Source organism: Athene noctua, chromosome 3 (genome assembly GCF_965140245.1).
Source record: "Athene noctua chromosome 3, bAthNoc1.hap1.1, whole genome shotgun sequence".
In the NCBI taxonomy this organism is placed as follows: Eukaryota; Metazoa; Chordata; class Aves; order Strigiformes; family Strigidae; genus Athene; species Athene noctua.
In genome coordinates, this window is record NC_134039.1 from 24,598,411 (window position 1) to 24,624,539 (window position 26,129).

Below are 26,129 nucleotides of genomic sequence, written 5' to 3' on the forward strand. Positions count from 1 at the left end.
AGTCAGAGAGGGACCTGGGGGGATTGATTGACAGCTGGCTGAACAGGAGCCAGCAGTGTGCCCAGGTGGCCAAGAAGGCCAATGGCATCCTGGCTTGTGTCAGCAATCGCGTGGCCAGCAGGGACAGGGAAGGGATCTGACCCCTGTACTCAGCACTGGTGAGGCCGCACCTCAATTCCTGTGTTCAGTTTTGGGCCCCTCACTACAAAAAGGACATTGAATTACTCGAGCGTGTCCAGAGAAGGGCAACGAAGCTGGTGCAAGGTCTGGAGCACAGGTCGTACGAGGAGCGGCTGAGGGAACTGGGGGGGTTTAGTCTGGAGAAGAGGAGGCTGAGGGGAGACCTCATCGCCCTCTACAGCTCCCTGAAAGGAGGGTGCAGAGAGCTGGGGATAAGTCTCTTTAACCAAGTAATAAGTGACAGGACAAGAGGTAATGGCCTCAAGTTGTGCCAGCTAAGGTTTAGACTATATATTAGGAAGCATTTATTTACAGAACGGGTTGTTGGGCGTTGGAATGGGCTGCCCAGGGAGGTGGTGGAGTCCCCATACCTGGAGGTGTTCAAGAGTCGGGTTGACATAGTGCTGAGGGATATGGTGGAGTTAAGAACGGTCAGTGTGAGGTTAATGGTTGGACTGGATGATCTTCTAGGTCTTTTCCAACCTAGATGATTCTGTGATTCTGTGAATTTTTCATGCTAAAACATGATAAATCAAATTTTATCAGTCTTTTCAAACATGCAAAACTGAAACAGACGCATGTTTGAGGTTAGAAAAAATTTTGGCCTTTCAAAGGAAGGAATCTCATACTAAACTTTTCCATTTGGATTTTTTTAACACCTAAGTCAATGACCCCATTTTCATCAGTACTGGCTGTCCAGTAATGTCCTGCCAGAAAAAAAAATAAATAAATTCTTCAAATGTACTACTTAAATACAATCTGCTTATATCTGTAAATTTGACTCGTATACAAATATCTCAGTGGAATACATTTAGTGAACTTTCAGAAGGTTTAAATGTGTTATAGGCCTGGCAGATTTGTTTAGGATTTCCTCTGGAAATTTTAGTGGTGCTTGAACTTAGTAAAGTGGAACTTTCCAACATCTCTCAAAGGTCTTAATTCTTGAGATGTTCTACTTCGGTTGTCTGAGTTTCTTGACTAAAAATCTGCATACTTTTGTATTTTTCCAGTTAGTATATCTTCACAGTTCTATCACTTCAAGATCGTGAAGGGTACTCATCACTATGTTGAGGGATCTTAGAACTGCCAGATCTTCTAATTATGTGAACTTAATGAATAGCAGTTCCATCATAGTTCTTTTATTTCCCAAAGATTATATTAGTATAATTATGTAATATAAGTGATATGACATAATAGCTGATTGGTAGCAAGTACCTTGGGAACTTCCCAGTAGAAAAGAGAAATGGGTGTTTATTTCTAGAATTTATGTATTTGTCATTTTATTAGACTTATCATGTAGCTGTCTTCAGCATCCTCTCTGGAGCAGGGATTGTCCTTTGCCTCATCACATCTCTGACTGTGGAGTGGATGGGCCTCACAGCAGCCAAGAACCTACACCATAATCTCCTAAACAAGATCATCCTTGGACCAATCAGGTACAGCAAAAATAACATTCCTCCTGAAAAGCTACATGATCAAAACCTGTCCTCTTTGTAACTGGAGGATACTCCTGTGAAAAGCTCTTGTATTTTCCCTGTTTCCTTCAAGACCTCAAAAAGTGAAAATAACTAGTGAGGTAATTAAGGGAAAAAAAAATCCATGTCAAAACATGTGAAATTTTATCCCTTTTTTTATCTGGCTGAAATGTGTCCAATAGCTGTCACCACCTTCAAAGCTAGAGTGTCAAGGATAACTTTGAGTGCAGTTCTAGCTCCAGAGCACCCTGATCCCACTCTGACTAGTAGGTATGATGTCAAAAAATGTGGACACCAGACTTCTTCTGATGGCTGGGGACAGGTTCTGTGCACAATAACGACAGTCTCTCACAGGCAGCAAGATGGCCAAAAGGGTGCCTACATTACAAACACAGTTATCATGGTGCTTTCATGAATCAGCTGAGTCCTGGTATCCTGGAGGCTGAGTAGCAACCAGGGACAGGCTGTGATCTTTGGAAGGGATCTTAAGTCTTGAGGGAGCATAGATGAAAGAGCAGGAGGCAAGATGGTATGTTTTTGGAAGGGGAGACTTAAAAGTTTTTTGAGGGGGAAATGCCAAGAGAAGTATCTAGAGGGTCAGGATGTGGACATTATGATCTGTTATGTTATTCATATTTACTGCTTGGTTTTAGAAAATAGATGGACACAGCTGTGTGTTCTGTCTGACTGGACTTTTTACCCCAAACTGGAATTTCTTTCAGGTAACTTTTTGTTTTTAATTTGTTCCACAGATTCTTCGATATGACTCCATTGGGGCTAATTCTAAATCGCTTCTCTGCTGATACAAATATCATTGATCAGGTAGACCTATCAATATACTCTGGCTTATTAAATCTTGGCTTTGTAAATTTTCACTTTGCTACTGAATAAGATGATGCATTAAAACATTTGGTAGAGAAAGGCATCAAAAACAGGCTCTGAGAATGATAATAAACAAACTCACATTTGTAGTAATGAGGGCAGGTAGCCATTAGAACAAACATGATGGGAGATGGTGGCTTTTAATTTAGTCATATGCAGACTGGTTCCTTCTGTTGGAAGATGTAGATTAGCAAAACACCAGATTTTGGGCTCAAACTGGAAACAGGGTAGAATATAATGACTTTAACTACATGGGAGTACACATGACAAATAGATGTTCCACCCTGGCTGTAGCACGTGTGAATTTAGAGCTTTCAGATAGAGATGCTTTCACTATGGCTGTGAGTTAAAATATATGAATGAGCAATAATCCGGAATGTAAGGGTGATGGGAACATGGAAGGAAAATTAAGAGGCTATGAAAAAGAGGATTCTGTTTCTCTAAATATTTGGGATATGAACAACAGTTATCTCTTTCTTGCCTGTTATATAAATGAGGTGGAAATTGCTCCTATTCCCCCATGATCTTTGAAACAGTGACTTTTAGAAAAAAACTTACTGTCTCATTTGTTAACCTCTGGACATTTGAGTAGTAGGCCCACAGAAACATAAAGGTCCCTTAAATAAGGAGAATATCAATGAGTGCACAGTGGTATCATTCCACTTTCCCTATGGTCCTCTATAGGAAAAAGCATATAGTGGTACTGCTCGTGATTTTCACCTTATGTATGGTTTTTGTTTCACTCTAGCATATTCCTCCTACACTGGAGTCTCTTACCCGGTCCACCTTACTCTGCCTGTCAGCCATTGGAATGATTTCCTATGCCACTCCATGGTTCCTTGTTGCCCTCGTGCCTCTTGGTATAGCATTTTATTTCATCCAGAAATACTTCAGAGTTGCTTCCAAGTATGTATTAAAAAACTGTTCTGAAAATTTCTTCTAAAAAAATTGTACATAAGAATTGTGATGAAATGTGAGTTTATAGGAGCTAGAATGATGGGAAAATTGCCGTGGAGTCCTGCTTTTGATCCTGAGGTATGAGTTTGAGACACACATTGGAGGATGTTTCCAGCTGATCTGACTACAAATGGGATATTTGGGGAAGTAACATTAGTTGCATCACTTTTGTACACTGTTGGCTCAATTCGGATAAGCATGAAGTTTTTTAATCAACTGAGCCAGCTCTTCTTTGACCTTTTGAGGGTTAGTAGAGAATGGAAAATAACTTCCTGGCTTAACGTCAGTCACTGCTTTTTTTTTTTTTCATATTGGGAAAAACTCCACAGAAAGTAATTTACGCTGTACAGCAACATTCCACATTCCGAACAGTTTGGCTGGTTATAATATATATAATTTTTCAGCAAAAAGAGTGTGATGATTTCTTAGAGTCGTGCTTCTAGTGCGAAATTCTTCATATAATTTAGTAAAACATCTTAAGCAAGCCACTGAAGTGTGTTCTTAAATTCAATCAGTCATGCTTTTTTTTTTTTTATCAGCCATATTTCTGGCTGGATTTATTCCACTTTCTGGTACTTAAATATGCCCATCAAGCTGCCTGCTGACCTGCAGGAAGGCCAGAACAACCTATGATCATTAGCAACTGTCACTTCTGGCCCTGTCTCTGCAGTTGCCAGTACCATTGTATATTTAATGGTAAAGCATTAGCTGCTGTTTTTCAGTAACCCTTTAAGAGACACGGTGATTTTCAACTGAGCATACCAGTACAGCTGGCTTCACAGATAATACCCTTACTTACATAGCCTGAGAAAGAATTGTGTCAATTATTCCCCTTAATGAAGCAGGATGGGCACAGAGCAACATATCAATAATTTAGCTTCACTTTACCCTACTTTTCATCTGCTTTCCTCAGAATATCCAAGGAGATTTATTCGTAAGAAAACTCTATATTCAGAATTCACAAAACAAAAATGTTTAATTCTGAAATAATTTTCTTAAATTCTCTGAGATTTTTCAGAAACCTTGTTCTTTCACCACTAGGTTTCCAAACTAAAGCTGTATGTGGGAGTACACCAGTCTCAAGGTGGCTGAGGAATCTAGGAGACCTGGTTTTCATTGTTAAATCCATTGTGGTCTTCTGAGTGTCACCCTGTCTTCTACACATAGCAGTGCACACTGTTTAAACTTATTACTTAAAATACAGAAGAGTGGGCAAAATCTGATATATTAGACCCCAGGGGACTGCTACAGTTTCTCTCTGTATTTTATATGTGAAAGTAAAGTCTCCATCCATCTCCAAACCTGGTTTTCCCACATGCTATACTGATAGCCATACCATGCAAGCTAGCAAGAGGTTGATCTCCTCTGTAAATCAGCACACACATACACATGCACCCATTGGCTCTGCAAGTCCATAAGTACTTAATTCATTTTATTCCCTTACAGTTTTCTGAGAAAATGTGTATCAGCAAGTGTTTTTCTTAAAATCTGTTTAAATTAAACTCTTTTAAATCACTTATGAAGCATTCAGGGTTGACTTGTGTTATTTTAATCCACAATAGAAATTAATAAATCAAATTTATTTGTAGAAATAATAGTTTTGGGAAGTGTAGGATGAAGGAATTGCTTCAGCCAGTATTTATAACTTACATGGAGTACTTTCCAGGCATATAAGCTTCATTAATTTTTAGAAATGCAAATATTTACAGTATTCCTTGCAGCACTTTGACCCTTTGTTGTATTTTCCATTACATCTCTCAAAAACTTATGTGAATTTTCCATCATAAATTTGAAAGAGAACATATTTATCAGCAAAACATAAGCATCAAATTCAGTTCTGTATACTGTAACATTCATCATCATGGAGCTGTTATTTCTCCTGGCCTATCTAGTACAGTGTGCAAACATAGTAGGATTTTAATAAAGATTTTAAATATCAATGGTCTGGCCTCTCTTCTGTTTATACAACTGGCTGCTATGCCAATAGCAGTGTTACAGAAAGATGTATTTGTCTCTGTGGTTTGGAAAACATTGCTGTTTCAGGAGACTGGAGCTTTTTAGACCTAAATATCATTGCTCCGTGCAGGTCTTGAAAATACCATTGCTGAATAATTGAGGAAATTTCTCATTCATATTATTTCTTTGTCAGTGATATCTCTATATCAACCAATGTGATAATGTTAGTACTACAAATAGAAGGTCTACTATAGTCTGTTATATTCTATATTCAGCATATTGTGGAACTTACAGATTCTCAAAATGAGGCAAGCTTTATATTCAAAGGCACCCTATTTGTTAGGCTGGCTGCTACAGTTGCAATAAAATAGATGAACTTGCAGATACACAAATACCTGATGGAAGATCCACAAATAACAGTTTAAAATCAACTGCTCTGAATTTAATGATATTAATTTTATTAATAAATCAGAATGTTTGAAATGTGACATTCCCACGTCAGTGTCTTTCTATACTATAGAAATACTATTTTGTGTGATCTTGAAAAGAATATGTGCAATACATAAAATGTCTGTTCTTGTCTGTTATGCAGTCAAATTCTACGGAGATGTTTACATTGTAAGGGCTGTCTGTTGTTTTTCGTACTCCCAGGGACCTCCAGGAACTTGACGACAGCACCCAGCTACCTTTACTCTGTCACTTCTCTGAGACAGCTGAAGGCCTCACCACCATTAGAGCATTCAGGTTAGTAAAACAAATGATTGGAGGGAGGCTTGGGTTTTGGTCTGGCACACGGAGCTTACTTGAAGTATGTCTGAGGGAAGACTGTTGAATTTGGTGGACTTTGAATGTTGTCTCAGAAAAGGGAAGAGATTTTGGTTTTGTGTTGATTTGCCATGCCTTTAAACACTTGTGTATATTTTCAGTTACGCAAAAATTTATCTATTGGTTTTCTGCTGAATTTAAGATGATGAATTTTTTAGGATATGATATTTAAACTTTCAGTGTCTCTAGTTTAACCATGCCTTAGTTGGACAGCAGGGAGCTCTCCTTTGTCAGGCAGGCACAGGCACCACTCCTTCAAACCTCCTTGCTCTATCCTACAAGCTGTGCTATCCAAGTGCCCCTAAATCATTTCTGTATTTAACACACTCCTCAAGCAGAGAAACATCATTATAGCAGTCTCCAACTGAAAGTCAGTATGAAATTTGAGAGACTTGCCAAGAAAACTACAACAGTAACCTTGTCAACCAAAACTGAAAAATAAATTCCAGAAGATTAAAAGAATTTTTCCAAATTTCCATGCTTATATTTTTTTCTCTACTTACTACATGAAATATAGACCAAATTCTCCTTGTATATTCACTACATTATAGCTAGCATGACTGTTAAAGTGCCGGCTTGATGTTGCTCCCCAGTAAGCGTAACTTGCAGTCATTCTGTACAATGTAGAATTTTGAACCAGTGCAGATATCACTGCAATGCTGTTTACACATCTATCTGATCAGCTTAAGACTGTTTCATGAGTTCAAGCTAGCTTTAGGGCCTAGGCTATTAGTACAGAGTGCTATGGTAAGGACTGTGGCAGAAAAAGCAAAAATGTTGAGTGGAAGACATGTGAGCCAGTGGTCAACAGGAAATACTTTAACAAGCTTATATTCAACAAGAAATATTCTAACAAGCTTTAACAACCAGAATGATGTATTGAAACACTGTCATAAATAAGGCCTGATGCTGATGTATGCTGAATGCATCTTGAGAGGTTGAAAGTGGCCTTTCATCACGTTTATCTCCTGAGAAAGAGGAGCTTAGCACTTCTAAGGAGCAGTTCAACTCTTCTTTACCTTACAAAAAGGCAATGTGGTCTTGGATGGCAGAGAGCAAAAGGCAGTCCTAGGGAAGGAGTAGGCATCATAACCATCACTTGAGCTTTCCATGATCTCTGGTGCTAATCAAAGCCATTTCATTTCCCTGTCTGTTCTCCACTGTCAACCAAACCTGAAATCTCCAGTGTTTTCTGTCAGCAAGCTTGTATTTACTAATAGTCCTGTTAGTCATCCTCTGCAGTTTGAGTTCAGTATGTTCCAGGATAAAATAGAGCAGCTTGTCACATAATTTACCACAAAGTAGTACAGTTGGATCAGAAAGCGATTTCAGTGACCTTTGCTGTTTGTCATCTGACAGGATAAAAGTCTAAAACTGCCCAGAAGATCAGCTGGACGTGGATGAAAAGATACAGATTGAGCATGTCAGATTTTCCATTAGAAAAATGGGAGTTTTGCTGTCAGAAAGGCAGATGAGCAAAATAGTCAGTGCATCTCTGCTCCTTCCTGTGTCATTACTGTTACCATTTGTTGTTTTGGGGAGGTTACTTGACGTATTTACAAGCTGTACAGAGGGAAATAAAGTATCAGTGGGAAAAGGAAAAAAAAAAAAAAAAAGAAAGAAAGAAGTTTCTGGCAGAACAGGATTTACAGGTGCTTCACAGCAGGGCCCTCAGACCAGAATGGAAGAGCTTGCCATGGTAAAACAGATGATAAACTGCTGAGTGAAGTTCAGCTAGTTTATTCAAGTGAGGGAGACAATAGAATATGAAAAAACAAAATGGTTTCCATTTGACCTAAAGTACTGCAAGGCACCATGAATTTACTACACTTAGACCAACAGAGATTTCCCTCTGCCCTCCCAAAGCGTACCTGGGCTCTTAGGCTCTCTGGCATCCTTGCACTGTTTTTCAAATCTGACTGGCATTACGTGGGTGAGAGGGAAACAAGTGATGGTGGAGGTAACGACACTCATTTCTGTAACTTGGAAATGATCTATATCTCTCCCTCATAGTTTTTCCAAGTTGCTTAGGCAAGGTGTGACTGGCTGAGAAAACAGCTGAGCCGAGTAGCAGAAAGGTATTGATCTACTGATCAATCTACAGTCTACGTTAGCTGAAACCTTAGAAATGTCACTACTGGTGAAGACTTCCGCAGCTGGCCGGGTAACTTCTGAAATCAGATTTTAAGCTGACTGGTAAGCTCTCTGCTCCTGCTAGAAGCTTGCGAGGAAGAAGTGAGGGGCCACAGCAGTGCTCACCAGTGAGAGGACCAGAGGGCAACAGCAGCCACAGTCCACAGCTATAAAAGCAGATATGCTCTGGGAAGTATAACTCGGCCCTCTCACCCCATTTGAGGGGACAGGCTCTGATCCAAAATCTAGTCCAATATAATTTCTTGTCTAACAAATTCCTCTCCATTGTAACCAATGCCTGGTTAAGGAAAGCCCTGGCAGCAGGTATGGGTCCTTAGGGAAGAGTTTTTAACACAAAATTTACAAAAGCAGAAGAGCAAAAAGTTTTGGTTTGGAAGGAGGGGAGGGAGATAAGAGTTTAATGCTTCATCCTTTTGTGTATGAGTGTGTAACATGTTGTAATATAACAATTTTGCTCTTGGCAGGCATGAAGCCAGATTTAAACAACGTATGCTGGAACTAACAGACACGAACAACATTGCCTATTTATTTCTATCGGCTGCCAACAGATGGCTGGAGGTCAGGACGGTACGTTCAGTTTCATCCCAGCCATGGTTTTGAAACCTTGGAAGCAAACAGAGACTTCGTCTGATGCAGAGAAGATAATGATGAGAAATAATCTCACAATGAGATTATACACACTGTTCCTTAAAATAGATCGGGATTGTTTATGTTAAACCCATAGGGGTTTTTCAGCTTTCTTGGCCAGGATTAAGAAAATACAAGTCTCCCTCATCTTTTGCTGTTTTGATGTCTAGCATCTGAAGAGAGTGCAAAAACAAACATTTACATAATTTGAAGCAAGGCTTTCTCTACTACTGTGTGGCATCTGCAGAACTGCTGCTGCAAGAACTACTTTCAAACCAGAGCATGGCTTTCTAGTAGTTTCATGAACTATGCCATCATTCTGACAGGGCTGTTTTAAGCACCGCTGAGCTTCCAGGTCCTGAGGTATCTCTCCAGCACCAGTTTTAATCCCATAGCTGTAATTTAAGACCCTACTTCAGCTGTGAGGCCGTAATGTTTGTGATTTTAGTGTTCAGTATCACAAAAGGTGGTAGAACTAGACTCCAACAGAAAACCAAATGACAATCGGGCACAATGCAGATATTGCCAGTGAGATAGGCTCCTGGCTTTTATGGGGGCTCTCCAGGGACAGTACATCAGGAACTTTCCTGATCAGCAAGGTGAGAAGAGGCAAGCAAAGTCACTGTGATTTCCTTATTCATCTGACACTAAAAGAGCAGTGAATAAACAGAGCAGTGACCTGCTTCTGCTAGACACAAATAGTAATGGGCATGATTCATCCTCATATCAAAGGCTGTATGCTCACCTTCTTTTCCTGGTATGCTGGCTGTGCTCCATTTCTTATGATGGCAAAGCTTGCTCTTGTACATGAAACTTTTGGCTTCCTACAGCATCCAAGATCAACTCTACTTGCTTCCAAATCAAGACATATAAATAACAGAGCAATAGCCAGTCCTGGAATAAGCTGTGGCAATGCCTGTTAATGTCTCATGGTCTTAGCCTTGCTTACGTGCATAATGAATTTGATACAAGAATATGCATTGCTTCATCATAGAATTATAAATAATGTGGTCTTTCCAAGGAAACTATCATTTAGCTCAGCCTACTGGCACAGGGGTACTAAGATCACTCAAAAGTCTGTAGGATTTAATAGCGACTGTGAAGTTCTGTCTCAGCTGCTGATGGAGACTCAAGAACATTGTGCTTCTACTTCCCTGTAGATGTTAAGTTTGAGTCTGTCATCTACTCATCATACTTTTTACAGACAGTTGAACTAGGAAGCCCTCATTTCAAATCTTAGAAGGAAAGATTCCAGGCAGGATATTATCAGAGAGGAGGAGAAGAAATGGATGGAAAATGCTAATTCTGTAATCCAAAGTAAACATAATGCAGGGAGCAGTGGGAGAGTGGAAATACCAGCAGTCTCGTGAATCAGGCACCTTGACAACTACATGACATCACATGTGGCATTCACTTCAAAACTGAGGTACACATCAAGAAGATGGGTTCAAGCTCCTGCAAAGGTTGTTAGAAGTTAGATCTTTCTAATACAGCCTACACAGCAATTTCTGTAAAGCAAGTCATCACCATGCAACAGAGCTGAGAGCCTTTAGGTATCTACCACAGAATAACTCTGAAACTCAAAGTGCTGTGGCCAGAGCAAGGCTTACTGCAGCACCACAACTACACAGCTCTACTGCTTTCAGAGTCCACACTGCCAGCACCCACATGGTGATTCACTGCAGGCTGTGAGCATATAGCAGGCTTAGGGATGCCTTCACCATGCATGGTGTCCCATTGCATGACATAAACACTGTCTGTCAGTCTGCCCACTTGTGCCAATAAAACATGTGCATGACCTGTATAAATTCTACCAAAATTCTTCATGGATTTTGTGAAGTCACTGATACTTCTCTTTTGGGGGGCACAAACCCATGTCTGAGAAGACCTGAAGGACAGTGGAGAGAGTGGAACTGATTTGTTTTAGTGGTAGAATTAAGGGTGTCATTATTACGCCATTCTTACGATTTTAAATTTTTTTATGTGCTCATTCGATTTTTTTTATCTCCCCTAGTTTTGGAGTGAATTAAGGACTAGACATCAGTATAGAAATAATCCTCAGTAAAGTGGACCTGCTGTGCAATGAAATAAATTTTCTTGTTGCTGCATTTTAATGTTGCCTAGAATCTTTCTCTCCCCATCTCTCTCATTCTAGGATTACCTTGGTGCTTGTATAGTTCTGACTGCAGCTGTCACTTCCATCACTGAAGGGCCTAACTCGGGGTTTGTGGGGCTAGGTCTCCTGTATGCTCTGACGGTATGTATCAAGGCAAAGCATAAGAACTTTCAGACCAATGTATTAATTTTACAGTATTTTTTTAAATATACATGGTTATCTTCCAGCCTTCTTAATCTTGAAAAAAACAATCTTGCAAATAATGGATTTGAGCCAAAGCTGAGAGAGTTCAGGGCAACTTGGACTTGCTTCAGGTTTTATGAGCCAATTAAAAAAACACAACCATTCCCAGGCCCTGCATGCTCTCAAGCAGAGCAGGAAAATTAAAAATGCGTAAGAAGACCTGCTGTGCACTCTGTTTTGCACAACACAATGTTGGTTCCGCCTGTATATAGCAAAGCCTGCCAGAAAATACTGTTCCACAGACTGTCATAACCTGGGTAATCTTTAACCAAAGACCAAATAAAATAATTACTGAAGAACCAAAAATACCAGTTCTGCCTTTGGAGGGAAACTACTCAGATGCCCAATACTGCCCATGCAATTCTGAATGGATCTGGGGATTGAGACTTTTGGGGCTGGTGGGCATGGCATCATCATGACAGGGAGCAGTAGAAAAGCAGAGGAGATGGGGTTAGGAACAACGAGATTTTGGGGGCATGCTGGCATTTTGACACTATACTTAGCAGTGAACTATTTGAGCTGAATCATGGAGAAGGAACAGTGTTTTAGTGTACTAGGCTGTAAGAGAAGCTGAGAGTGCATCATGAGCACAGAGTGAGTACAATCACCAATAGAGAATAGAAATATCACTGAATTAACCATGAGAGTGGGGACAAAAGCATGATGAGGATAGTGGCAGGAAGAGTTTCTGAAATCATGGCTGGCACAGCAAAAATCTGGCTGCTTTATGGCACTGGTCTGAGGGAGGGATATGGGTATGGGTCTAATACTGGTGTCTAATACTGAGATCTGGCTTTGCACGTAAATGCTGGCAAGCCCATGGTTACAACAGAAAGTTCTCAGCCGTTGCCTTAGGGTGACCTTAGATCCCCTTTGTGCCGCTGTTGCAGCAGTGTAAGAATCTGCCAGCAACTGGGAATCAGTCCCACTGCTTCAGCTGCACTCTGAAAACATTCCTGATAATACTGCTTCGTTAGCAGAGATCTGGAAGCACCAGGATGTCTGCATCATCTTTGCCTTCTTTGTATTTAGTCTGTGTTTGCAAACAGATTATTAGTGTAAATTTAGCCATGTGCTGAAGTCTGGCATATCAGAGGAAAAAATGCTGCAGTCACCAAGTGATTACCTGTCTCTCTCTCCTGCCCCACAGTGACACTGATGAAATTTAGAATGCAGTTGGATCATTACCTATGTCCCTTGACACAGGTTTTTCTATCATTTCTCTTTGGAGCTAAGAGAGGGCTTATGTTTGGACCCAAATGAGAGCAAACTGTTTGTACCAACATTGTGTTTACAGTAGACATCCATAAACTTATTCTCTCCCCTTGTACAAACACTGCCAACTCCCTTGCACAGCAGTGATGAAGGTTGAAATAATGGGTAGAGCCTTTCAGATGCCAGGCTCTGTTATGAAATCTGCCAGGTCTGTGATTGCAGCCTGCTATTCCTCAAGCAGCAGTTCTGCAGTGTTTATCTTACCTGCAAACCCATTTCTGTAACTTCCTGACTCAAAAGCTGGACACTGAATGAACAGGTTTCTAAACAACAAAGAAAATAATATCCCCTTAAGTAACTCTATTTAAGGATAAATCAAGCAACTAAATCCTCTAAATTGACAACAAACGTTATTGCTGAATCTCAGTGAAAATTATATACTGTATGCCTGTTGGACCAGTTTTTTAAGTTAGTGAAAAAGAAGTGGGGCTGGGTGATTTATTCATAATAAAGTTCTTACTTGGCAGATTCAGCAATTTCCCACAAACAAACGGCAAAACCTTTCTCTGAATATATTTGTGTACGAGTTGTTTTCACTGTGTTAAGTTTCTAGACCTTTAATCAGTTATGTAAAGTATCTCAGTTTTTGAAGGTGATTGTCAATCAGCTGTTCCTAATAAGATCAGGGTTTTTTTACATGAGCACCTAAGTACAGACTTAGGCACATTTAGGAAATGTTTAGGAAATTGCTTTACAATTTTCAGCTTTAAATAGTCAGTCCTGACTAGGGATCAGTTTGTCTAAGTCACTGGGCATTGTTAGACAACTAATTATCAACTATTATCTACTACAGGTAGTACCTTTACTATTGATCAAATCCTTTTCATTACAGATGGGAATAAAAACCAAGAAGGAAATACCACTGAGCTGATAATACGTTTTTTGTTGTATATTTCTATGCTAAAAAACCTCACATTTTCCACAGAGAGAAATTAATTATCTAAATATGCACACAGAAACAGAAATTAAATTCCCATCAATTATTTTCAATATATTCGCAAAGTGAACTTTCTTAATCCTTAGTTACAGTCTTTGAAAGATTAGAAAATGTCATATTTCCAAACAACACTTCAAATTTTTATTCATTTTCTGTTTGTGTGCTTAAAGATGCCTTTCAGTACTGATTACTAGATGCTGAGAACAAGAGATTCCCTTAATCAGCCACATCTTCAGACAGTAGGTACAACCTTTCCATAGTGCTCCTTCAAAAAAAAAGGATGAGAATACTGAACACTAAATTACTATGTCAGGGTTGTTTGTGTTGGAGTACAACTGGCTTATTAGGTAGTTGATGCTGTTGCACTGAGTCTTGAACTGTTGTAAAGTCAGTAACAAACCCACTGTGCTGAGTCAGGACAAAGACTTTTACAAATTTACCCAACCTTTATTTGCAAACAGGTAGGTGAATAGACAGAAGGCTGAACCCTGTCCTTGCTTTCATTTTGTGATGCAGATAACCAACTATCTGAACTGGGTGGTGAGGAATCTGGCTGATCTGGAGGTGCAGATGGGTGCAGTAAAGAAAGTCCACAGCTTCCTGAACATGGAGTCAGAAAACTATGATGGCTACTTGGGTATTGCACTCTAATCTTTTGGGGTTTTAATGTGGTAATTGTGAAAGCATGCAAAATGTATACACATCTTTGGTGGCCAAAATCTGTTCTCATTGACGTGTTGGAACTCCCTCTGATCTGAGTGACAAGGACAGCCAAAAGCGGCTATGAGATATGTAGCCCATGCTAGTCAACATAAAAAAACCCAAAACTACCAAATGCCAAGAAGACAGAGCATGGCCCTACACAATCAGAAAGTACCAGGGCACAGTTATAGATGGGATGAACAAAACATCCATGTAGTTATTTAGAAAATAAAAATATGGGTAAAAATTGTAAATGCACCATCAGTCACATGCTTCAGAATCTCTCATCTTTGCAGCAAATGGGGACTTCAAGACTGGGTCACACTGGCAATCAGACCTCACCAACTCTTTCCTGAACTGCACATTGGTGTTCATACTCCACATATTTCAAATTGGCTTTGACTGGTATTTTAGAAGTGCTTGAAATGCAAGACCAAAAAGGCTCACAGGTCAGCAAGTTTCCCTGGAAAGACAAGCCCCTTAGTCTGGAGACAAAACCTGCCTGTGTATTTACAAATCAGGATGAAATATGAGCTGTGATAATGTCAACAGCTCGTATTGCACAGCAGTAACAACATCCTTCCTTGTGCTGCCCTTCCTGTGCCAGTTACTGACCAAAGAGCATGTTAACACTGCACTGACACTACATTCTTCTCTGCTCATTTAGCTTCTCTCCATTTTGTTGCCAAGAGCCATTTCAGCATCTGCCCTCTCTTCTTACGTGTTGAGATCTGGAAGCTAAGTGCTAATGCACCTGCCGGGCAGTTCCTAGCTCCCTCTTGGCAGGGAAAAGGGAGTCCATTTCTGGAGTGGCTTCAGGAAAGTGCCCAGGCAGGAGAGAGGGGGAAAAGGGAATGTCATAAAGGGTGACCCTCTGATTGAATTTGGTTTGGTTTGGTTTGGTATTTCAGATCCCTCTCAAGTCCCCAAAGACTGGCCCCAGGAAGGAGAAATCAAGATTGAAAATTTATGTGTTCGATATGAAAACAACCTGAAACCTGTTCTTAAGCATGTTAAGGCATATATCAAACCAGGACAAAAGGTACCAAGTTAAGCAATTACCTATCATCCTCATTCCTTATTGTGTTTTCTTTTCTAAGATGGCAGAAGAGCAAGAATAGCAACAACTTGTAGTGACAGCTATATACCTTGATGGTCCTCTCTGAGGTCCCTGGACATGAGTCGAGAAACTTAAACTGATGACATTTTATTTTAGGCTGGGATCAGTTTTCCCTCTGAGCGTCCCACTTCTTTCCAAGTCCATCTCCCTCGCATAGAGTGAGCCTAGGTGGCCAAATGAGGTTAGATGAACACCAGACTGGAACTGGGTAAAAATGTAAGAATATCTCACATTTCAGCATATAGTGACATTGGAGTCCAGATCAAAATGCTGAAGTTTCAAAAATTTCCTGGGACAAGTCCTTATGATGCTGAGAAGCAGAAAAGGGGAGTGTGCTTGCTGTGCTGGTCTGCCACCAGCCATTAGGAAGGACCTTTCTACTCACCACTAGGGTGATCCAGTCCTGCTTTCCCAAAATCAGTTGCTAGTCTGATTTACAGCTTCCCCCTGTAAGTAACATCTTGTGTTCTTTTGCAGGTTGGGATCTGTGGTCGTACTGGCAGCGGCAAGTCATCCCTGTCTTTGGCATTCTTCAGAATGGTGGACATATTTGATGGTTAGTTTTCACTGGAGTATGTTGTCTGTCCTGACCTGCTTCCCCCTTATTTCTTCAGAAGAAGTGAGGAGACTTTTTGATAGTTTATATGGCTCTCAGGCTCAGAAGATACTTGATTAGAATGAGGCTTGTTATGCCTGATCCTTCAAAGTACGGTGTCCTATTGTGAGTAGCGCTTTGTTCTTCCAGGGAATGTTACACACAGATTATACTCCTAATTTTTAAAATTTTTTGTGTGTATGGTCTGACAAAATAATATGCCATTTTTGAGATAGTCGGAAAAAATATGCAACCCTTTGGAGCCTCTAAATTTCTCCGAAAGAATAACTGCATTATCTTATAATAGCTGTCAAAATAGTAGCAGAATAGAAACTAGATCTCCACAAGTCCATTCCCTTGATATTTATTTTTATTTTATTGTGGTTTCCCACAACTACAGCAGAAATTGACTAAAGGTTTTGGAAATATTTTGCTGGTTTCACTCCTGCAGCATTTCACTCTCCCAGCTAATTGGCGTGGACTGGTATGCAGCAATATGCATCCTGGCATTTATAACAGATATACGTGTGTGTTGTTGCGGGAATATGGAAACCGACTGGAAAGTCATCTTTTTGTTTCAAAGATGTTTCTAATTTAGCCATTGCATAAGGAACATTTTCTAGGAAAATGCCTGTAGGATGTGGGAAGACAAGTCTGATGCAGCTAATATTTGCTTTTGTTGTGGTTCTGTGCCTATACATATCTATGGTAATAGGTTTCTGATTCATGACTGGGGTTCCTGGGTATATAAATAGTGCAAACAATAATAATTATGTTTATGGTCAATTTTAAGCTTCCTTCTACTTTAATCTTCTTTCTGTATCTTTTCTTTGCCTGTTCCTTCTGTATCCCTGATTTTTCCCAATGGGAATGCCTAAGTCTTTTCTAATCAAGATCTGTTTATCCTTTGTGAGCATCCCTCTCTCTCTCAGCTAGACCCATATTTGGCCTTTATGCTGGTCCACTTCTGGGTGGAGCCCTGGCTCTAATAAAAGTTACAGGAACTCTTCTAGAGCCAAGATTTCATTCATGTTGTCCATCTTGGCCCATTATGTCTCTATTATGTCTTTAAATTTGTACATGTTCTGTTTTACTCCCCTATTCTCGCTTCCTTCTTTTTTCTTTAGTGTTTCCTTTTTCTTCCCTCTGTTCAAACTACCTCTCATTCCTCTTCTGTCTTGTTTGGTCACCCTCATTACTTTCCCACTTTCTCAGCTCCTCTCTAATTTACTTTTTTCCTTAGGTCTCCTCATCTGCTCTTTTCTTTTCCTTGAGCACCATGGCTTCTATCAAAAATGCATTCCCCTATTCCCAAAGCATGTCATATTAATTTATTCCACCTCATCTCCTGCTAACCTTCTCTCATGTCTTCATTTGTGAAGAAAAGGAATTGCTTAAGTTTATGCAAACACTAATGTCTCATGCTGAAGTCATGATCTGATTCAGGCTTTATGAAAGTCTGAAAATAATTGGGCTTTGCACATTACAAACTAAATCCTGGTTTCTCTCACCAGCTAATAAAAGTGTAAGACTATTGGTAGTCCATCTAGGTGGGGATTAAGTCTTTCATTGGAATTGGGCCAATCAGAGGAACCTACAAAATGCAGTATCATGACAATTGGGAATGACAGAAGAGGCATATGTGAACAGCTTTGAACATCTGTGTATTTGCCAGTTCACAGTTAGATTCTTGCTGTTGGGAGAGATAATTGATGAACTTAATGTTAGGTACTTCCCAGGGAAGAACGCAACTGCCCAGTGAAGTAATCCACAGGGAAACTGCAGAAGTGAGCCTGATGAAAATACCCTTTATGATACCCTCATTCAGTTTGCCCTGGCCCATCCCTTCCCCATAACCTGAAGGAAGTTTCTGTGTTCAGGGAAAGCCAGTGGAGTCAGTAGTTCCTTGCTTTTGTTTGAGGATTCAAGGGAAGAGAGCAGCCAACCAAGTTTCTTTTACACATTTCCCCCATCTCCCTTGCCTGAATACCAGCAGTTGCCACACCCAGTACATCATAAATCAGATTTTCAGATGAGATCCATATGCTTTTGACCTGAACTAGTGACTAGAAAAGGAAAAGTATCCCAGCTGTTGCAGCAACTTCTTGTTGGGGAATGAACACTAGGGTAAGGAGTGATTAACGTGACTGCTTCCAGTAATCTTATGCTAGCAGAACAGTATGTGGCTAATTCACAACCAAAACTGAAATAAAACTGAGCTGTAGGAACCAGCATGAATGGTATTAAAATGCCTTGGTGTAGGACATCCTTTTTTGTTTTTCTAATCTGCCTCTTGTTAAAAAGTTAATGCTACTTCATTCCTTCTAGAGTTCAAAGGATAGTTTTGGCTTCTGATGTATGGACTGCAGACGCATACATACATAATGTAAAAGAAATTGTGCACAGTCTCAAATATCTTCTGTAACTGTTGAAGTCAAGGGGAACAGAGAAAGGCACAGGATGTGGCTAATTACATAAATTGCTCTTGTTTTCACTTTGTTTGACTGTAAAGCTCAGGTTGCCCCATAATAAATTATTCTTCTGGTGCTATCATTAATCACATAGCATGGAAGCCATATATTTCTTTTAAGGGAGGGGGCAGGGGAGAAAAATAAAGAGAGTAAGGCAACAGTGTCACTAATAAGCTGGGTTCACTCTGGCTTGTGTTACTACATACATTCACCTTCCAAGTGTTTATATGACAGTGCTGAGAGACTCATCAGGTTTATATGACAAGCTGCCTCATCATGTGGAGTCCAGCCCAGACTAGCTGTTTTATCTTTCTGTCTGCTACCTGCAGATCACACACTTTGTGCAATTCCTTCACATGTCTTCTGCGTGTTATTTTAAACAGGGAGGATAGTGATTGATGGAATAGACATCAGCAAATTGCCTCTTCATACTCTCCGTTCCCGACTCTCCATTATTCTCCAGGATCCAATATTGTTCAGTGGTTCCATCCGGTAGGTGTAAGTCACTGGGGGGTGACAAGCAGCATTTCATGGCATGTTTGTGATGGGCACTGTGGAACAGGAAGGCATGGAAAAGGGCAGGAACCTTCCTAGCTCAGTCCAATCTATCTACACAGTCTGTCCAAGGGAAGTCAAGTAACATACACAATGCCAAAATATTCCTTTGCACAAGACCTGAAAGAGCTGTAATTGCAATATTAAGACTCCTATTATGGTTTTGCTTGCAGCTTTAATTTGGATCCAGAATGCAAGTGCACCGATGATAGACTGTGGGAAGCTTTGGAGATTGCTCAATTGAAGAACATGGTCAAGTCATTGCCAGGAGGCCTTGGTATGTCTGAACGAAGTCTCTGAGAACATAGGCCAATAATGAAATTATGCATGCATGAGCATGCACACATATAAACAAATACATAGAATCTTACACTTTGAACCATCAGGTAGAAGTTCACAGGCACCTGATGAATATTCTTGTCTCTATGCTGGAGAGAACGTTCTCACTGAAAAGGTAAAGAGTAGTCTTCCACTCATTGCAGAAAAATCCTGCAGCACCTCAGCATCATAGTGAGGTGACTAGTCAGCAAAGAGTTAAAAAAGAGCAGTTTTACCTCCACTCCATAAGCAGAATCTGACTCTGCCAGCAGAGTTGTGGCTCTTGTCTAGAACACTGACAGAGCATTTTCCTTATAATTTCAGATCTGAATCATGAAGAAAACTCACATATTTCCTTCCACATTATGTGTATTTCATATTACTAAGGTATTATCCTTCAGTCTACCAGACTTGCTAACTATTTGTGCCAACTATTTGTTTAATGATATATTTCTCCTTTTCCAAAAAGTTGTGCTCACTTTTCTTGGTATCACTCTATTCCAGTGTTCGTTCAAGATCATGTTTATTGGCTTTTACAAGGATTTTGCTTGTCCCTGGAATAGTGCACAAGCAGAGCTTTCATGGTGCCCACTCAAACTCACTGGGTCCTGATTGTACGAACATACCTCATTTTAGTGGGTCAACATTCAAAGTAACTGATTTTATTACAGATGCAATGGTCACAGAAGGAGGAGAGAACTTCAGTGTAGGGCAAAGGCAACTCTTCTGTCTGGCCCGAGCCTTTGTTCGTAAGAGTAGCATTCTCATCATGGATGAAGCCACAGCATCTATTGACATGGCCACAGTGAGTATATCAATTAGCACCACTGATGCATGGATCTACACGGAGAAGAGGCATCTCCCATAAATTTCAGCCATGAAATCTCTTTAGCCAAAAAAACCTGACAGCTTTTTTGCTTTTCTCTTGTGTGTGGTTTCAGCCATTGCTATTGATGTGTTTTGGGGATTGATGTCTATGGTGAAGGGAAAAAAGACAAAATGAAATGTTTTAGAAAATCACTGCTTTCACAGATATGGCATTTCATTACTGAGAATCTGGTGCGCAGATCAGAGATAGTATGGAACATGATCCTCTGTCATGTGCTTGAAGACACACGAATTAAAATGTAAAAGGATGTAGTAACTAAAGAAAGCCTTTTCCTTTGGTAGGAAAACATTTTGCAGAAGGTTGTGATGACTGCCTTTGCGGACCGCACAGTTGTAACAATAGCAGTAAGTATTGATGCCAGCAAAAGGTCTCTTTCCTTATTCCTCAGTTAATCTTGCCTTTCACCAGTTAAACACTGTATAAAACTAAAAACATCACAAAATAAACCTAAAACACAAGGTCAGAATATTCCCAGATACTAGAACAAGTCATACATACTATCAACATGAAATTTTGCAGTAAATGCTATCTTGCTACCAAGTAGGCCAAACTAAAATACTTAGGTCTGAGGAAGGACTTTACAGGCAAACTTCAGCATCTACATCGTCTCCAGGAAAATTTGAGTCATTCTCGCTAAAAAACCGAAACCAAATCCATAGTTTAAACCATTATTGAAAGTTCCATCAAAATCTAGATTTGAATTTAGCCTCTGAAGTCTGTGCATAGTGTGTACAATCATGGCACAGATTTATAAAAGGAGATGAGATTTCAAAATCTTTTTGGTATGGTTTCTCAAGTTGGATTATCTTTTCTCTCTTTCAGAATAAAAAGTTGGGTTTATGGTAAAGGTTTTAAAAATTTGAATCAATGGGAATTGCTCAGAAAATGAATATCTGTTCAATTAAAGTTTATGATATTTTTTCCTGTTTTCCTGCCACTCCTAGTGCCCAAAAGTTCCATATAACTTTTTTATATGTATGCACATGTACATGCATACACATGCACAGACATACATTAGATAACATTAAGAGTACTTCCACCTTGTGACAGCAGGCTTACTCAACAAACAGATGTTTTATCCATGAGATAAATACATGTTTTAACAGCTAGTTCATTTACTTTGTCTGGAATCCAGTCCTGCGGTTAGAGATTAGCGTTATGCCTCCTGGACTGTGGTCTCAAGTCTGTCAGTGACGAGTTTGTGTCAGGCAAACCTAGCTCATTTACAATAGGCTCTAAGGTTCTTGGATATGTAAATGCTGAAGATGCTAACAGTAAGCATATTCTCCTTCAGTTACATGCTGTTCAAATTTTCAGTATTGTCCTTCTGACTGGAATCTCACTTTTCTTTTGCTTTGCCTTTCTAAAGTTGGTGTCCCAAGACAAATGGCACACTTCAATATTTAGCTTTCCTCACAGAGCTGGCTTCATTTCCTTCCTCTCTTCATTCATGGCTGATCCTTCCGTCACCCACCTGTTTTTCTTTTCTGTTTTCCAGCATCGTGTATCTCACATCTTGGATGCCAATATTGTCCTAGTCCTTTCTGAGGGCTTTCTAGTTGAATGTGACACTGCCTCAAACTTACTCCTCAAAGAGGACGGCCTGTTCACCACTTTGGTGAAGACTCACAAGTAGAATCTCTCAGTCACGAGACTCCTGGCTCTTTGGTAGTTATTTTACCTCTTTAGTTTCCTTTCACTCTACTTCCTTTCTACTGCACAGCTTCTGAGATGACAGTGCAAGAAGGTGTTTATCATGTAGTTCCTGGGTTTGTTTAATTTCATGACTATTTATGCTAATCATATTTAACTAAAGCTTAGGTATAGAGCTAATACTGAATCTATCATGTCAAAGGAATCCATCCCATGAAGTAATCCCTGACCTTCAGCCTTTATAGTGAAATATCACACTTTTAGAGTTTGTCCTGCCTATACCTGACTGGCTGTATTCATACAGAACTGAAAACAAACTCAGCCTGTTTACATTCCTGTTGCCTGTGGGGCTATTGCCTGTAGTACAAAGTTAATCTCAGGGGGAGCAAATTTATTTACAGAAGGAGACAACCCAGAAGTGCCCTAAAATAAATGCAGAGTAGTCAGTCGGGGTACCAAGGAGCAGGGCAGAACACTAAGCCACCTGACAGTGCATGCATACCCAGGATGTTTCTCACCCATATTTCCTAAAGGGGAAGATGTATTTTAGTGGCACTGTAGGGTTTATTCCAGCAGCTGTGCTGTTCATAACGGCAATTAACAGACCTAAAGTGAAGTGCATGTTTAAGTATTTTCAGGGTTTGTGGCAGAGGCTGTAAAAGTAATTGGAGATCTCTTCAGATTAAAGAAGAACAAGAACCCACTCCAAATACCACTACAAACAAGGATAGCCTTTCACCAACTTCATGTGCCTTGCATTAGTGAATTCCATTAATGAACTGCAGTGAGAATTATCATAATGAAAACTTCTGTCTGCTTTTCTTTATGGCAGCATCGGGTTCACACCATTCTAACTGCAGACCTGGTCATCGTCATGAAGCGAGGGAACATTTTAGAATATGATACGCCTGAGAACCTACTTTCTCAAGAAGATGGCATCTTTGCTTCATTTGTCCGGGCTGACATGTGAAGAATCGTATGATGCATTTTAATAGCTTATTTTTAAACAAATGAAATGCAAATATTTTCTATTCAATGTAACATCACTTTTATCTCTTTTTTTTAGAGCTTTCTTCTTCACACTTCCATCTTCCAAAATAATAAAACCAATTGCAATACACATATGCCTCAAAGCAATAAAAACGTCACTTCATTCAAAAGCTATTAAACTGCACACACACATGCTCATGTACACACAGAATCAGAAGGTTTTATTTCTTGGGAATTTGGCATTTTTCTTAGACTTTTTAGTGGCTTTATTTTCTTTTATAGAGAGTGAAAGAATGCACTGCTCTTATAAACTGCATATGTTATGCTGGAACCAGCAATCAAATCGTGCAGTTTGTCAAGGAAACAAGAGATCCCCAGAAGCATTCTATCCCCAGTGGGGAAAAATTAAAAAAACACAACCAAACAAATCCAAACTGTTAACACCTGGGGCAATCTGCCGCATTTCAAAGGCATAAACTTTGTTCATAAAGTGTAATGGAGAAGCAGTGAAAGAGGGAAAGGATTTAATCAGAAATAAGGAAAATCTTCTTGTCCTTCACTTTAGTTAGCACACTATAGTTGTCACTACTGTTTTTCAGTGCAATGATGGCTTATTGCTATAGTCAGTCTCTAAATCCATATTTATTCTGCAGATTTTCTTCATTCAAAGATGCTAATCATTCTATGATTATGCATGCTTCGATAGGCTTATAGAGGAATTTTGTCCAGTATCTTAAGACTTTATATTAATCTGAATTTATAAACTTAATATTAGCCAATCTTTTAAACATGTCCACTAAAATATTCTACTTAAAATGGCATGTAATTAGCCAACCACTAATTGTTTTGTATGTCTTTAGTCCTTCACATAATTTTTATCATGGGACAACCTTTCTTTTCCTATTACACATTTCTGGCTTATCTCTAAAACAGATCTAGTCCAAGAAGGTATCATTTTCAAATTATTACTATATCTTCAAGAATTTAGGTGAATTTGGATACATATTTATATCACACAGCTTTGAAAATGTTGCTTGCACTTGACTAACGCATATGGCTAGATTCTGAACCATGATAACTGCACAATGGACAGTAAACCTCCAGAAGGAGTTTTACAGACACACTTCCAAAGGCATGTCTTGAGAAATCATCTTCACTAGTAGTATTCAATGTGATTATTATTCATCTACTGTTATAAGATTTAGGAAGAACACTAGGTTCACTTAAGCCTATTTCTAGTGTAATTAAAAGAACATAAGGCACAGTACTTGGCAAAAAAATAATGCTATGAAATTTGGAGAAGTTAAAGGACTTAAAATTGGGATTACATTTAGTTTGGTAGTGTAAAAATGGTACAGTGGTTTATCTTTTTATTTTTCTATCTTAACTATTGAAAAAAAAAGCTGTGTGACACAACTAAACAAAAAAGCTCAGTCTTGAACATTTTATGAGGGGAAGTACTTCTGTGATTACCCTGTCTACTGCTGTGAAAAGATTTTGCTCTTTTCTGGATTAATTCCCTGTGTTGACCTTTGTCATACAAAGAAAATAAAAAAATAAAGCAGATGTTTGCAGCGGAAGTGCATGTTGTTACACAGATTTCAGAGCCAAAAGGCCAAAATCCTTGTTGATTTAACTTCATTGTCTTCAGTGAAAAGCTAATTGGATTAATTGCTGTCAGACTCAGTATAAAGATGAAGTACAAATAACTTTGTTTAATTGTGTATCTTTGATGACAATGCAATCCTGATGTATTTTAAGTGGTTCCAAGTAGTTAAGTGTGCTCCTGGTTCCCATTACATTAAATGGCTGACATGGGTCTGGGATTGTTTCATGTATCTTGTAGTACTTAAGAGGGACCAATAATTAGTTCCTCTTTCCTCTTACATTTGTCCCAGAGCCAGGGTTTAAGGAGCACCCAGGTTTAAGAAGTACCTTCTTTGCTCATTCATCCCTCCAGAGCTATAGAACTTTACACTGCTGTTTAAACATGTAGAAAAGAAAATATATTATGGAATGAGAAAAAACCTACCAGCATGTTTCATTCATTCTGAGGGAGGTTTGCAGGAATATTGGCCCTAGTATTACATTAACTATGGTCAAAATGTTTGATGATCATTGTAGAGTATCCCACAGCTGCCTAGCAGGTTTAAAAGCACAATTTGGTTCCTGAAGCAATTCATCCTATTCAACATACACAAATCCTAAGAGAGATAGCAAACATAAATCAACTGCTGTAGATATACTAGATCCCATTGCATTATAGCCACTGTGCATATGATGTTATATACTCACCAAGTGCTTAGGCTGAACTTTGCTTTTTTGTGTTTTCCTCTAATGGAGGAGGGTAATCCCAACAGTTGCACAGATGTTTTGTTACTAAGAATGGTACAGAAGGGACAAAGTCTTTGAAGCAAATTTAATTTCATGTAAAGTTCACAAATGTGAACAACTCCTTAGGAGCAGTTTCCCTAGGTTGTGACATATACATTGTAAAGGAAACATCAGTCTGGAAATTTTACTTCTTTGACTATTGTCACACTGCCTCTTCTGCTGGTTAGCCCTTACTCTCTTGCCACAGCCTCCTTCTTTTTCTTCATCATCTCTTTATATCATACCCTCTTTGAGGCTCTTTCTTGTATCTCTGAATGCTCCTTATTCAGTCTACAGTCTCCCATTCTTCCTGATTTAGGTCCATACCCTCTGCTCCATTTTCTCTCTGACACAGGTCTGCGTCACTCTCCTTATTCCCCTGGCTTGCTTTAGCTTTCTGTGATAACACCCTCCTGTTCAGGGGGACGCTTACTCTAGCATCATCTTGTTTTGGGGTTGGTTGGTTGTTTTTTCCAAGCATTGAACTAAGCAAGCTTTTATTATTGTGATGATATACTCTAGAACTATTAAGTTCTTCCTTTTAAAAATGACCTTTGAATGCAACACTGGCCATGTATACATTTCTAACTATGGACATCTCTGTGAGAGATCCTGAATCATATTTCTCATCTCATCTGCATTTCTTTTTCTGTTAAGTGTTTCTCTGACAGAAGCAGCAAAATAGGAGTAGGATCCCTTGTTGCCAATTATAGAATCATAGAATGGTTTGGGTTGGAAGGGACATTAAAGATCATCTAGCTCCAACCCCCTGCCATGAGCAGGGACACCTGGTTGTTCAAAGCCCCGTCCAACCTGCCCTTGAACACTTCCAGGGA

The 26,129-nt window shown here is 39.5% G+C and overlaps 1 protein-coding gene across 9 annotated transcripts in view; it reads left to right on the plus strand.

Moving 5' to 3' along the window:
* The window catches only part of ABCC9 (ATP binding cassette subfamily C member 9), a 76,344-nt gene extending 51,858 nt beyond the window's left edge, over positions 1 to 24,486 (plus strand). For 7 of the 9 annotated variants that reach the window (XM_074902316.1, XM_074902320.1, XM_074902321.1 and 4 more), the window contains 14 exons: positions 1,468 to 1,616; positions 2,408 to 2,477; positions 3,286 to 3,443; positions 6,102 to 6,194; positions 8,894 to 8,996; positions 11,212 to 11,313; positions 14,144 to 14,264; positions 15,241 to 15,371; positions 15,927 to 16,005; positions 18,899 to 19,007; positions 19,244 to 19,347; positions 20,060 to 20,193; positions 20,559 to 20,621; positions 22,763 to 24,486. In XM_074902316.1, coding sequence (XP_074758417.1) covers positions 1,468 to 1,616; positions 2,408 to 2,477; positions 3,286 to 3,443; positions 6,102 to 6,194; positions 8,894 to 8,996; positions 11,212 to 11,313; positions 14,144 to 14,264; positions 15,241 to 15,371; positions 15,927 to 16,005; positions 18,899 to 19,007; positions 19,244 to 19,347; positions 20,060 to 20,193; positions 20,559 to 20,621; positions 22,763 to 22,900 — 1,554 coding nt within the window. In that variant the 3' untranslated portion in view covers positions 22,901 to 24,486. Of the gene's footprint in view, positions 1 to 1,467; positions 1,617 to 2,407; positions 2,478 to 3,285; positions 3,444 to 6,101; positions 6,195 to 8,893; positions 8,997 to 11,211; positions 11,314 to 14,143; positions 14,265 to 15,240; positions 15,372 to 15,926; positions 16,006 to 18,898; positions 19,008 to 19,243; positions 19,348 to 20,059; positions 20,194 to 20,558; positions 20,622 to 21,775; positions 21,946 to 22,762 lie in introns of all 9 variants that reach the window. The other 2 variants (XM_074902318.1, XM_074902322.1) reach the window with 2 other exon arrangements.
* The last annotated feature ends 1,643 nt before the right edge of the window (positions 24,487 to 26,129 follow it).